At 40.4% G+C, this 14670-nt stretch overlaps 1 protein-coding gene across 1 annotated transcript; it reads left to right on the top strand.

The window, feature by feature from the left end:
* Positions 1-2115: 2115 nt before the first annotated feature.
* Positions 2116-5307, top strand: LOC127115242 (uncharacterized; the record flags this gene model as incomplete). The annotated part of the gene is made up of 4 exons (XM_051046831.1): positions 2116-3610; positions 3686-4330; positions 4433-4796; positions 4905-5307. Coding segments are annotated over 4 exons (2907 nt in total), but the record flags the coding sequence as incomplete, so codon positions are not given.
* Positions 5308-14670: the final 9363 nt, after the last annotated feature.

Raw genomic sequence — 14670 nt, 5'->3', positions numbered from 1 at the left:
AGCCGAAAGGATGTAAAGTGGTACGAAATGACATTCAGAGTTTGATGAATCAAGGTGTTTTACAAATCTCTGGTCCAGCAATAAATGAGGAAATTTCGGTCATTGAACCCGTTTTTAACATACCGGAACCGTTTGAGGTGACTTATCACAGAAGAGACGTTGTTCATCCGTCACCCGTGGTGGTATGCATGCCTACACCATTTCCTTTTGAAAGTACCAAGGCAGTACCCTGGAAGTACGGCATAACAGTGGTAGATGGAGTGGTGGATGGAAAACCTGAGGCCACTGAAAGTAAGAAAGGTGTGGAGAATGTTGACGCCGACATCACCAATATCGCAGGAACAAGCAGGATGACCCGTAGTGGTCGGATTTATACTCCCAATTTTGATGTGAACCCTCAAGAGCCAGCAAGGGGAGCTGCAAATGTAAATCCTACCCCAGAACAGGGAGGGGCACAGCCGGCTGTGCAAACAGATGAAGCAAGTGAGTTCCTAAGGATAATAAAGAAATCTGACTACAAGATAGTTGATCAGTTGCATCAAACGCCATCAAAAATATCTATCTTGTCCTTGCTTCTGAATTCCGAAGCTCATAGGGAGGCTCTGCTAAAAGTGCTTGCTCAGGCTCATGTTACCCAGGATATAACGGTTGGCCAGTTCGATGGAGTGGTCGCCAATATCACAGCCTGTAACACTTTAAGCTTCAGTAATGAAGAGCTGCCTAAAGAGGGGAAGAATCACAACCGCGCCTTGCATGTATCCATAAAGTGCCAAGAAGATGCTCTGGCTAGAGTTTTAGTTGACACTGGATCATCCCTCAATGTTCTACCAAAGAGAGCGCTTGCTAAATTGTCTTATCAAGGTTCAGAGTTGAAACCTAGTGCGCTTGTGGTGAAAGCTTTTGATGGTTCTCGAAGGACAGTAGTTGGGGAGGTAGAGCTACCAATACAGATCGGACCGCATGTATTCCCCATCAATTTCCAAGTCATGGACATAAATCCAGCTTATAGCTGCCTTTTGGGACGCCCATGGATACATGCTGCTGGGGCAGTAACTTCTACTTTGCATCAAAAGATGAAGTTCGTTGTCGATAACAAGCTCGTTATTGTCTCAGGTGAAGAGGACTTCATCATCAGTCAACTCTCCTCTTTCCGTTATATTGAGGCTGATGAGGATGCCTTAGAAACCTCCTTTCAAGCCCTAGAAATATCCAATGCTACACTTGAAGAGGTTAAGGATCCTGTTGAGAAAGCTAGTTTGTCATTCGCTTCTTTGAAGAGTGCAAAATCAGCAGTTGAAAGTGGAAGCCCTGCAGGTTGGGGGCAAGTTATCAACGTCAGTGAAAAGAATGACCGTTTTGGTTTGGGGTACAAGCTTTCTGCTAATGGAGGAGCCCTGGTCCCTGCAAAGGACCGTGTGCGGAGCATTCAAGAAGTTTTCCTGAGCAAAGGATTTATCCATGGAGAACAAGTTGGTGCAGTGGAAGATGACACTGAAGATGAAGAAACATCGAAACTGATATACCGGTGTGAAGCCGCCTTAACAAACTGGGAAGCGGTTGAGATTCCGGAAGTTTTTCCTGTGTCAAAGTAATTGTTGTTTTCCTTTGTGTGTTTCTGAAAATCCTTAGCTCTGCCCAAGGCTAATGGATCATTTGTAGGGCCCCTTTTGAATTTCAAAAATCATTATGACAAATAAAGAGCATTTTGTTCAAATTCTTGTCGTTTATCTATTGTTTTTCTTAAAATGGCAATCCTTTCAAAACTACAAAAATATTTTTTTTTTTTTTTTTTTTTTTTTTTTTTTTTGCATGTTATTTCCTTTTTCTAAAAAAAACCATCATTAAAAAACATGCAGAATAATCAATAAACCAGTTGAATTCGATGACCCCGCTACGTCCTATAATTTTGAACTCCCCATCTACCAAGCGGAAGAGGAGAGTGATGAAGATTGTGATTTCCCAGAAGAACTGGAAAGGATGCTCGAGCACGAGTCAAAGGCCCTTCAGCCACATCAAGAACCAGTGGAAACAATCAACCTTGGCACCGAGGAAGACAAAAAAGAGGTCAAAGTCGGGACTACACTTGAGGCAAGCATCAAAGAAAGATTGATCAAATTGCTACATGAATATGTAGATGTATTTGCTTGGTCATATCAGGATATGCCAGGTTTAGATACTGACATTGTTGTCCACAAGCTACCACTACAGCCAGATTGTCCGCCAGTGAAGCAGAAGCTCCGAAGGGCAAGACCTGACATGGCTTTAAAGATTTGTGACGAGGTGAAACGTCAATTTGATGCCGGTTTTCTAGCAGTTGCAAAGTACCCTCAATGGGTAGCCAACATTGTGCCAGTACCCAAAAAGGATGGCAAGGTCAGGATGTGTGTTGATTATAGGGATCTAAACAAAGCTAGTCCAAAGGACGATTTCCCCCTGCCACATATTGACACTCTGGTAGACAACACTGCTAAGTTCGCAGTCTTCTCCTTTATGGACGGATTCTCGGGTTACAATCAAATCAAGATGGATCCAGAAGACATGGAAAAGACCACATTCATCACCCCTTGGGGAACATTTTGCTACAAGGTAATGCCTTTCGGTCTCAAAAATGCTGGGGCAACTTACCAAAGAGCAATGGTCACTCTTTTCCATGATATGATGCATAAGGAAATTGAGGTTTATGTGGATGATATGATTGCAAAATCTCAAAGTGAAGAGGATCACATAGACCACTTGCAAAAGCTGTTTGAGCGTCTTCGGAAATTTCGACTACGACTGAATCCTGCTAAATGCACCTTCGGTGTCCGATCCGGAAAGTTGCTTGGTTTCATTGTTAGCCAACGAGGAATTGAGGTAGATCCTGACAAAGTCCGAGCTATACAAGAGATGCCTGCTCCACGCACCGAGCGAGAGGTTAGAGGCTTCCTGGGGCGTTTGAATTATATCTCAAGGTTTATCTCACATATGACGGCCACATGCGAGCCTATATTCAAATTGCTTCGGAAAGATCAAGCAGTTGAATGGAATGCTGACTGCCAAATGGCTTTTGAGAGAATCGGACAGTACCTGCAAGAGCCCCCTATTCTAATTCCACCTGTTCAAGGGAGACCACTCTTTATGTACCTAACTGTGCTTGAAAAGTCAATGGGATGTGTGCTAGGACAACATGACGAAACCGGTCGAAAGGAACATGCTATCTACTATCTAAGTAAGAGATTTACCGATTGTGAAACCCGATACTCACTCTTGGAGAAAACTTGTTGTGCTTTAGCATGGGCCGCTCGTCGTCTAAGACAGTACATGATTTGCCACACTACTTTGTTGATCTCAAAAATGGATCCAATAAAGTACATCTTTGAAAAGCCTGCTTTGACTGGAAGACTCGCCCGTTGGCAGATGTTACTATCTGAGTATGACATCCAATATGTGTCTCAGAAAGCCATAAAAGGGAGTGTGTTGTCTGATTACTTGGCAAACCAGCCCGTTGAAGATTACCAGTCGTTGAAGTTTGACTTCCCGGATGAAGATATCATGGTAGTAAAAGACTGTGAAATCCCAGGACTTGATGAAGGACCTGAACCCGGATCCCGGTGGAAGCTCATGTTTGATGGTTCCTCCAACTACATGGGGCATGGCGTAGGAGCTGTCCTGTTGAATCCGAATGGTGGATACACTCCCTTCACAGCAAGGTTGTGTTTTGATTGCACGAACAATATAGCAGAATATGAGGCGTGCATCCTAGGCATTGAAGCAGCCATTGATCTCCGAATCAAAATCCTTGAAGTATGTGGAGACTCAGCCTTGGTGATATACCAAGTCAAGGGCGAATGGGAAACCCGGGATACCAAGTTGATCCCATATCGTGCCCATGTCATGGAATTGATAAAATACTTTGACGAGATCACTTTCCGTCATATCCCGAGAACTGAGAATCAAATTGCCGATGCTTTGGCTATGTTGGCTTCAATGTATCAAGTCAGATTCCATAATGAAGCACCCCTCATTCAAATCGAGCGGAAAGTTGAGCCTGCCTACTGCCAGTCAGTTGAAGAGGAAGCCGATGGTAAACCCTGGTTTCACGACATCAAATGCTTTTTGCAAAATCAAGAATATCCAACAGATGCCACAACCCTTGACAAGAAAACATTGAGGAAGTTAGCATCCAAATTCTTCTTGAGCAATGGTGTGTTGTACAAGAGAAATCACGACATGATTCTGCTCAGATGCGTGGATGGACGTGAAGCGGACATGTTGATCAAGGAGATTCATGAAGGATCCTTTGGGACTCACGCCAATGGACATGCCATGGCCAAGAAGATTTTGAGAGCTGGTTATTACTGGTTGACCATGGAATCTGACTGTTTCAATTATGCTAGAAAATGTCATAAATGCCAAATCTATGCCGACAAGGTACACGTGCCTCCGACCTTACTAAATGTTTTGACGTCACCTTGGCCTTTCTCAATGTGGGGCATCGACATGATTGGCGCCATCGAGCCTAAAGCTTCCAATGGTCACCGCTTCATCCTGGTTGCCATTGATTACTTTACCAAATGGGTAGAAGCCGCCTCTTATGCTAATGTGACAAAACAAGTGGTTGCACGGTTTCTCAAGAAAGAGATCATTTGCCGTTATGGAATTCCAAGCCGGATCATCACAGATAATGGGACGAATCTGAACAATAAGACCATGAAGGAATTATGCGAGAGCTTCAAGATTGAGCACCATAACTCTTCACCATATCGTCCAAAGATGAATGGCGCTGTTGAAGCCGCTAATAAAAACATCAAGAAGATCCTGCAGAAAATGGTAAAAACCTATAAGGATTGGCACGAAATGCTACCCTTCGCATTGCATGGATATCGGACTTCCGTCCGCACTTCAACAGGGGCAACCCCGTTCTCTTTAGTATATGGGATGGAAGCAGTTCTCCCAATTGAAGTAGAGATACCTTCAATGAGAATCTTGATGGAGACCAAGCTAGAAGAGGCTGAGTGGATTCAAAACAGATTTGATCAGTTGAACCTCGTAGATGAAAAGCGATTGACTTCTTTGTGCCATGGACAATTATACCAGAAACGACTTAAAAGGGCTTTTGACAAGAAAGTACGTGTTCGGGAATTCAGAGAAGGAGACCTCGTGCTTAAGAAGATCTTGCCAATACACAAGGATTCACGTGGGAAGTGGACTCCCAATTATGAAGGCCCATATGTTGTGAAGAAAGCTTTCTCCGGAGGAGCCTTGATTCTCACAACTATGGATGATGAAGAACTCTCACATCCCGTGAACTCTGATGCAGTTAAAAAATACTATGCCTAATAAAAACCCGCTAAATCGAAAACCTGAAAGGGCGATTTAGGCAAAAAAAGGGTATCCCGGTGGACTGAAAACCCGAAAGGGCGGTCCAGGCAAAAGTTAGGGATGAATAAAAATTGGTAGCTCGCTAAGTTGAAAACCTGAAAAGGCGACTTAGGCAAAAAAGAGCGTCCCGGTGGATTGAAAACCCGAAAGGGCGATCCAGGCAAAAGTTAGGGGCATAAAGGCATAAACTGCATCAGTTGTTACTGATTAACACCGAAGAATTGGAGGTGGAAGATTAATCCAGCCACTCCCCTTAGAAGCAAGGTTTTGGGGGAATCGTATCTATTAAGGATGTTAGTGGTCATTGAATTTAATGTAAACCTTTCCCTATTGCCATTTTTAAAATTTTGTAACACTCTATGGAGCTACGCCATTTGTGTGCTACCATTCTTGAATAAAATACAAGTTTTCCCAATCATTGTTAATTTGTGTTCATCTATGCTTTCTTTGTTATGCAAAATGTCATTTATTTGTTAATAATGAAATTTTGAAACTTGGAAAAAGAATTTTGAAACTTAGAACAAATTTACTTTGATACATGTGAAAATTGGAGGAAAATCATTTGTTCCCCCAAAAGCCTCAAGGTTGCATAAATATCCCTGGAGCACCAACAAAAGTCCCCATGGAATATAACTCATTAATCCTCTAGAAGGATAGATCTTTGGTTATTTATAACTGTCAATCATGATAGTTGCTCCTATGGATGCGCCTGTTGATTGTACGAGTATGAGTTATTGGTGTTGAGGAATCAGAATCTCTGTCCCTGCAAACACCCAGTCTGCCAAGTGTCAGCATAATCATGATCATTCATACATCAAAAAAATTTCAAATCATGCATAGCCGAAAGGCATTTCGTGCTCATTGTGCATTGACCTAGGTCTTGGCATCAATCCTATGTCCTTGAACCTCTAATTCCAGTTTGTCGTTGGTATCCTTAAACCAACATCCGGTTTTCGTGGTCATTTTCAAATCCAATTGTTGTTGGCAAAATCCGTTAAAAGCTGGTTATAGTCCATTGCTTACGGTCGAAGTCCAATTGTTTTTATTCCGGGGTCCGGTCATGCTTGAACCTGCTCTGAAGATTCCTTGTTCAATCCTATTCAGGTCTTATACGAACCTGTCATTGAACCTTTTTATTCCGGGGTCAGGTCATCCTTGAACCTGCTCTGAAGATTCTTTGTTCAATCCTATTCAGGTCATGTACGAACCTGTCATTGAACCTTTTTATTCCGGGGTCAGGTCATCCTTGAACCTGCTCTGAAGATTCTTTGTTCAATCCTATTCAGGTCTTATACGAACCTGTCATTGAACCTTTTTATTCCGGGGTCCGGTCATGCTTGAACCTACTCTGAAGATTCTTTGTTCAATCCTATTCAGGTCTTATACGAACCTGTCATTGAACCTTTTTATTCCGGGGTCCGGTCATGCTTGAACCTACTCTGAAGATTCTTTGTTCAATCCTATTCAGGTCTTATACGAACCTGTCATTGAACCTTTTTATTCCGGGGTCCGGTTATGCTTGAACCTACTCTGAAGATTCTTTGTTCAATCCTATTCAGGTCTTATATGAACCTGTCATTGAACCTTTTTATTCCGGGGTCCGGTCATGCTTGAACCTACTCTGAAGATTCTTTGTTCAATCCTATTCAGGTCATGTATGAACCTGTCGTTGAACCTCCTTATTCCGGTGTCAGGTCATACATGAACCTGTTCTGAAGAGTTTTCTCCTTGATTATTCCCCAGCGTTGTCAGGTCGTTTATGAACTTGTCATAGCATCTTTTTCTTTATTCGGTTGTATTCTAAGTGCCGTTTATCAAATCTCACTTTGAATACTCCCCAGTGTGTGTCTGACTCCCCAGTGTGTGTCTGATTCCCCAGCAGGACTGTTTCCCCAGCAAGTTGTTTCTCACCAGTTGTCTGTCTTCCGGTAGACCATCAGCATTCCCCACAGTTTGGTCTATCTAATAGCATCTCCTGTCAAGGGTCCATCATATCCCTAGCAGATAAAATTACAAAAAAAGAATCATGCGTCTATGCATATCCATGCATATCATGGCATATCATATCATATCACATCATGTCATGGGGATTCAGGATCAAAATCCGGGTCTTCTTAGTATTTAATCATCTCCCACTATGATCATATGAAGAGTGTCCTGCTTCATATTCTCTAGTTGAAGACGCTTAAATAGGGGCAACTGTCATACCCCGATTTTGATCCTGAAATTTTTCCATTTTTTCTTTTTTTTGCATTTGCATACATTCATCAGTATAAAATGGATTTTAATATCTTGACTCTTTTTTATTTTTAATTTGATTTTAATTTCAAATTAAGTTTAATTCCAATTGTCAACTTAATCTTAATTGTTTATTTTTACTAATGATTAAAACTCTAATCGATTTTATTTCCAAATGAATGTTAGAGTTGATATCCAAGTAATTTTAAATGAATTATAAATTAATTTGATTTTAATTTGGTTTTTAACTGATTTGTTATTATTATTTAAATTGATATTTAAGTTAGTTTTGGGATTATGCCTAAAAATCCTTTCCATTTTATAAACCAACTTCGCAATTACCCACATTTTGTGTTCATTTGCATATCCATAAAAAAGGGCAATATAAAAAAAAGCATGGTACGTAATGCTACATTCTCATACACTTCATTCCATTAATATATCATGAGCACATTTTAAAGCCAAGCATGTTTCCATGAGCATAGTGACGACATAGGTGTTACATAGCTTATATACTAACTTTTTATTACAAGCATTTCACCATTGTATACATTTATCACAAAGAGGGCCAATTACAATCAGAATGAAAAAGAGGGAGAGTCCTGGTGTGCCTCATGATTCTGTACTCCACGCTTCCACTTGCCATGCATTTTCTAACCAAAAGCCGCTACCAAGCAAATGTCACGGCAATCACAATATAAACCAACTGCAGCAGCAACAACCAACAATTACAACTGAAGTTTTCCAAATATTGAGAATTACAACTGTATATTACTTAGTTAGCCAAAGCAACGAAAAGCATCTTACATGGACTGCACTGAAATCTGCTGGTGCAAAGCAAAGACAAAAATCTAAACCATGTTGAAGAACCCACAACAAAATTACAACAACCGGGTTTCCGTCACCGCACTCATTGCTGCCTTTGCTGCAGTTGACAAAAGCCCATGCTCTCGATGCAGCAGTACCGACACTAGTTGCATTTCGTGTTGCCGACGAGTTAGGAATGAAGATGGCTAAGGGTCCTACGTCGTTACGAATGCACTTGGTATTTGATGCCGTCACAAGTTGTAGATTTGAGGTGACTGATCCAGGATCAGAAGAAGTGGTATTAATGAAGATATTACAAGTTTTTGGCATGTGTGAAAAGCGAAGCATTTTTAATGCCGAATAACCAGCCGAGCCTGCACGAAAGAGAAAACTCAAAGGATCATCAAAAGACTCAATGTTTAATCCAAAAGTTTCAAATTCAGTTCCAAAATGTTTTGATACTAACCTTGTGCTGTTCGTTAGCCGGCGCCGGTATTAATCTCCGATACAATCCGCCTCACACCATGAAGAAGAAGCAAAATGGTTTTAGAAGGCCTGTTATCATAAAAAAAAAACAAGAGGAATCATAACAGAACCATGGTCATGATATAAAGGAATTAATGCGTAGAGTTATAACAAATCAGCAGGATATCCGAGTTGCAAAAAGAACCGAGAGCCAATTGAGAAAAGAGACACCTTACCTTCAGGACTTTCATCCGGACAGCCTTAAGGAACCTCTGTATTTAATTGCTGAAGATATCTTAAAGTATGAGCAAGATTATAAAGATGGTTATACAGTTGCTCGGCGTGGTTTGAAATTTCGGTATCCGGGTATTGCCACTATTGCTGATACGTTAGCACTTATGTTTGACCAACCTTCAATAGATGCCAATTTGTACTTAACACCACCTAACTCTCAACGTTTTGGCTCGTCACCATAATTTGACAAATGATGATTATGATGATGACAATCTGCAAACAGGACACATATGTTATCTCAAGAACAAAGAATCATATTGCTATGCATTTCACAGGTTACTACTGATCTATACAAAAAAAACACACCAATAGCAGGTCTTACGGTGGCGGGATCTGGTGCCGGTGTTAGGCGCAGGTATCGTTTCTCAATTTCCTGGCAGGTACCCTTTACGGTAAGAGCATCCCAGTCAATATCCTCAACAGGTTTGCTGACACCATCATCAAAGCTTTTGCTAAGCAACCACAACCGCAACGAAACACAGATCCCAACAGCAACATCGATCCCAACAGCTACACCGACGACAGCAACAAGTAACATTAATTCGGAAGAGTCTCAAGAAGTTTCTGAATCAGAGGTGTGGTCTGGTCTCAGTGCAGGAAAGAGCACTAGTTCAAGCTTTAAAAACCTTTCCAAAGGAAGCTAGTCAGAGATGGGAGCGAGTAGCTGCTGCTGTACCAAGGAAAACTGTGAATCAGTGCAAGAAAATTTGCCATGATGAAGGAAAATTTCAGAAACAAGAAAACTGCAGTTTGAATATTACCATTCATAACCCATAGTCTATGAAATTTTGTCCTCATGCCTGTTAGATTCTTTTTACCACAACTTAAACAGAATATGGGTTGCTACTCAGTCTTAGTTAGACTGCTGCTACCGTTGCCGAGACATATAGGACTTCTTCCGTTTTTCTCCTGAAACATAGCTGAAGCAAGAAGGGCCTGTCATGGAACAGATGCAAAAGGTTACCTCTCAAGATGTAAGTAATCCTATTCTATCACACAAACAATCCTTTTTGGAACAGCATTAGACAAAACCATAACCAAATTGTAAAACACCTTACCAAATTCGCTGGTATTACTGATTCTTAAACACGTCGCTCCACGAAGAACTTCAACACGTGACAGAAACGCTTCAACTACGTCCTCAGATCTTCATCTCCTCATAACGATTTTAGGAGGTTGGTGGGCAAACTCAATAATCTTCACGTTCACGCTTCTAAGCGTGTATTCATCTCAAATTTGGCCATGGCGGAAGAAGCATCAACCCAATGCTTTTGCCAAAGAAGACTGAAGGCTGCTGCCAGTACTCCTAAGTCTCCATCAAAGGGCCAAGAAATTCACTGCGGTTAAAAACAAACACAAACACAATAATTACCAAGCAGTAAATTCCGAAAATTTCCAAATTTGGAGTTGGGACAAACAGACGAAGGAAAAGCAAGAGCTCAGATTACCTTTCCCAATTTGTATCATCAAACGGGCTAAAAGCACTTCTTAGCATCCAAAGCACTTCTGAAACCATTCTCCATTGGACTTTTAAACACCAACCGAAACCCTAAATTGAAATATAAAAAGAAAGGAGGTTAGCAACAAAGGAGGACCTGATTCAAAAAGCAGAAAAAATTGAGAAGGAGGCGGCCAATCGAAAAAACCCTAAAATCAAAAATCACTCAAAACAAACCTATTTAGAAGGGACGAAAATCAGAGGAGGAAGAAAGCTCCGATTGTTACCTGAACAAGGTGAGCTCCCTCTTTTATTTTCATGTATGACTGATTGAGTTTGAATCCGTTCGATGGTGAGCGATGTGAGTGAGGGAAAGGCGTTGTGAGAGAGTGAGACGGAGAACGAGACGCAGGTGAGCGAGAGAGGGGATTTAGTGTGAATGAGAGAGAGAGCGGCGGACCAAGAAGATAGAAAGAGCATTTGAGAGTTTTTTTTGTGAGTTGGGTTGAGAAAAAGTGGGAACGATGAGTCTGTGCATTTTCTTTTTTAATGATTTCCATAATAAGTTTTTTTTTTTAACAAATTATTAAGTTTATGCTTAGATTTCCTAGGATCAATCAATAAATGTTTTACATTCCCCATTTTTTTTTATTCTTTTCCTTTTAGAAGAAACCAACAGCCGAGCGGCTGGTTCTTAATTAAGAGAGACTAACTGTTTTTATTTAGTTTTTTTTTTCATTTTAATTCTTTTTAGTTTTGTCTTAGTTTTGTAGTTAAGTTAGCATTAAAATAACAACTAATGATAAGTAGCCTAGTGGAGAGGGGTTAGTTCCATAGTCTTAGGTGGAGTGAGTTCGATACTCGTAGATAGCATTTTTAGTTTTTTTTTCTTTTTTTAGTATTTCTTTTTTAGTGTTTCATTTCTTTTTTAGCATTTCATTTTTTAGTATTCTATCTTTTAGCACTTTGTTTCTTTTAATACTTTTTTTTATGTCCATGCTTCTTTATTAATTTCATCATGCATTCAAAACCATTTTTAAAACTATAAAAATCATACTTTTCTCGATTTAATATCGAGCCCATTTTTCAAACCCTTGTAAGTCGATTGCTTTTTTAAGCATCGCCGCCGACCTCACATAGCTTACTCTTGGGCTTTCTTACAATGAGCCGGTTCCCTTGCACCTACACTCATGCATTATTTATTTGGGCCCGATTTTATTTATTTCATGATGTGTTAATCCCCATTTGACAAATGTACCCCACTTCCCTCAATGTGTAATAATTTTGTACTTTTTATTTCTTTTATTGTTTGGTTGTTTAATTAGTTACTAACACAAGAATAAAATCAACAAATTTCAAAAATACAAAAATATGACTCGATCCAACGTCGAGTATTTTCTCAATAAACAAATCAACTCATTGCTCCATCCTATTCCATCCCATTTCAAAACTTCATCAAATGCTTGATCCAACGTCAAGCCATTTTTCATAATAAAAACTCAAAAAATATTAATTCACATTCAAACCCTTTTCAATAAAGATGGAAATGGAACATGATGTATATCATGCACTCCTGAGGTTAAGATTCGAGACGTATGCCTCGCCGGTCTTAACCCTCGCCATCATACAAGTTTATCTACTTTGTTCTCCCAAACACTCAATCAAATCTTTTCTCCAACATCCATCAATACTTGATCTAGGTCAAGTCATTTTCACAACAAAACTCAAAAAATATTAATCCCTATCTAAACACTTTTCAATAAAGGTGGAAATGGAACATGGTGTATACCATGCACTCCTGAGGTTAAGATTCGAGATGTATATCTCGCCAATCTTAACTCTCGCCATCGTCTAAAATCGTCAATGTGGTTTCGTCAAACCTTTTTCTCAATCAAATCTAAGATACTTAAATCTTATTTAAGACTCTTTCAATAAAGGTGGAAATGGAACATGGTGTATACCATGCACTCCTGAGGTTAAGATTCGAGACGTATGCCTCGCCAATCTTAACTCTCGCCACCGTCTAAAATTTGTTAATGCGGTTTCTTCAAACTCTTTCTCAATCAAACTTCAAAATACTTAATTCCTATCTTAATACTTTTTCAATAAAGATGGAAATGGAACATGGCGTATGCCATGCACTCCTGAGGCTAGGATTCGAGATGTATATCTCGCTCATCCAAGTTCTCGCCATCACTCAAAGCACATCCAACCAATCAAACTCTTTATTTCTCGCCGCCGTGCGACCAATCAAAAAACCCTTTTAAATGAAAGATATATTGTCTTAAGAGATACAAAACAATGTTTCGGCCACGATTTTTGAGTAGAGTTAAATGACGCTTTTCCGAATGTAGATCTATAAATCCGTTCGATGTGTGGTATGCGTCCACTCCTCATCTGTTTTGGGTAAAACGATGTTTATGTCGATTAATACAATATAGCTTTCGCTAAAATCGACCAACAAACAAACATTTTTCTACCCAGAACTACGTAAGCCTTGATTTCTCTTTTGAGATACGTAGGAGCAGGATTTGTAAATCTTGTCAGGCCCACTAATAAAAAACTTAGGTTTAGTCCTTCGTCAAAAATCCAAAAACATTTATCTTCTCATCCTTTCTTTCTTTCCCACCTAATAACTGAAAAGCCTAACATTTTAACTAACATTAATGCACACAACTGACCTAATGGTTCCCGTTGAGTACAACGGACGTGAGGGGTGCTAATACCTTCCCCTTGCGTAATCGACTCCCGAACCCGGATATTGGTTGCGATGACCATATCTTATCCTTTCCTTTGTTTGGGTTTTATCGATATTTCCCCTTTCCTTTTTAGGAATAAATAAAGTTCGGTGGCGACTCTGTTCAGTCCATCATTGCGAGCGTGCGATCGCGCTTCGCTTTGAAGTCGTATCCCCATTTTTTCGAGGTGCGACACCAGGTGGGCAAGCAAACCAAGATGTCACATCCGAAGCTGGGACATCCTACAACCTCCAGAGTTCTGGAACTGTTGCACATGGACTTAATGGGACCTATGCATGTTGAAAGTCTTGGTGGGAAGAGATATGCTTACGTGGTGGTTGATGACCATTCCAGATACACGTGGATAAGCTTCATCAGAGAGAAGTCAGATACATTTGATGTCTTCAAAGACCTGTGCATAAGACTTCAAAGGGAAAAGGACAGTTGTGTGGTCCGGATTAGGAGTGATCATGGTACGGAGTTCAAGAACTCCAAGTTTGATGAGTTTTGCTCGTCTGAAGGAATAAGTCATGATTTCTCCTCCCCTATAACTCCCCAGCAGAATGGGATAGTTGAAAGAAAAAATAGAACTATTCAAGAATCTGCCAGAGCAATGATTCATGCAAAGAAGCTCCCCATGCACTTTTGGGCTGAAGCAATGAATACCGCGTGTTATGTTCACAACAGAGTTACCTTGAGAAAAGGAACCTCCTCCACTCTATATGAAATATGGAAGGGCAGAAAACCCACAGTGAAGTACTTTCATATCTTTGGAAGTAAATGCTACATTCTCACAGATCGTGAACAGAGAAGGAAGCTGGATCCCAAAAGTGATGAGGGTATATTTCTAGGATACTCCACTAACAGCAGAGCCTACAGAGTGTTCAACTACAGGACCAATGTCCTGATGGAATCCATAAATATTATTATGGATGATAAAGAGGAAGGAATCGATGTCACAGAGGATGTTGAAACATTCCTTGACAGTTCAACTGACATTCCAGTCAAGTCTGAAGAAGTACAGGAACCTCCTCCTGAATGTGAAGTAGATGCAATCACCAAAATGCCATCTATCATAATTCAGAAAGACCACCCTAAGGACCTTATCATAGGGGATCCTAATAGGGGTGTGACTACCAGGTCACGGGGAATAAGCTCAAATTCCTGCTTTGTATCCAAGGTTGAACCAAAGAATGTGAAAGAAGCCCTGACTGACGAATACTGGATTAATGCCATGCAAGAGGAACTTGAGCAGTTCAAAAGGAATGAAGTATGGGATCTAGTTCCAAGACCTGAAGGGACCAACATCATTGGTACCAAGTGGATCTA

Source organism: Lathyrus oleraceus, chromosome 1 (assembly GCF_024323335.1).
Source record: "Lathyrus oleraceus cultivar Zhongwan6 chromosome 1, CAAS_Psat_ZW6_1.0, whole genome shotgun sequence".
Taxonomy (NCBI): domain Eukaryota; kingdom Viridiplantae; phylum Streptophyta; class Magnoliopsida; order Fabales; family Fabaceae; genus Lathyrus; species Lathyrus oleraceus.
The sequence above is the reverse complement of the archived record's forward strand: the minus strand, read 5'-3'. Positions and strand labels throughout refer to the sequence as shown.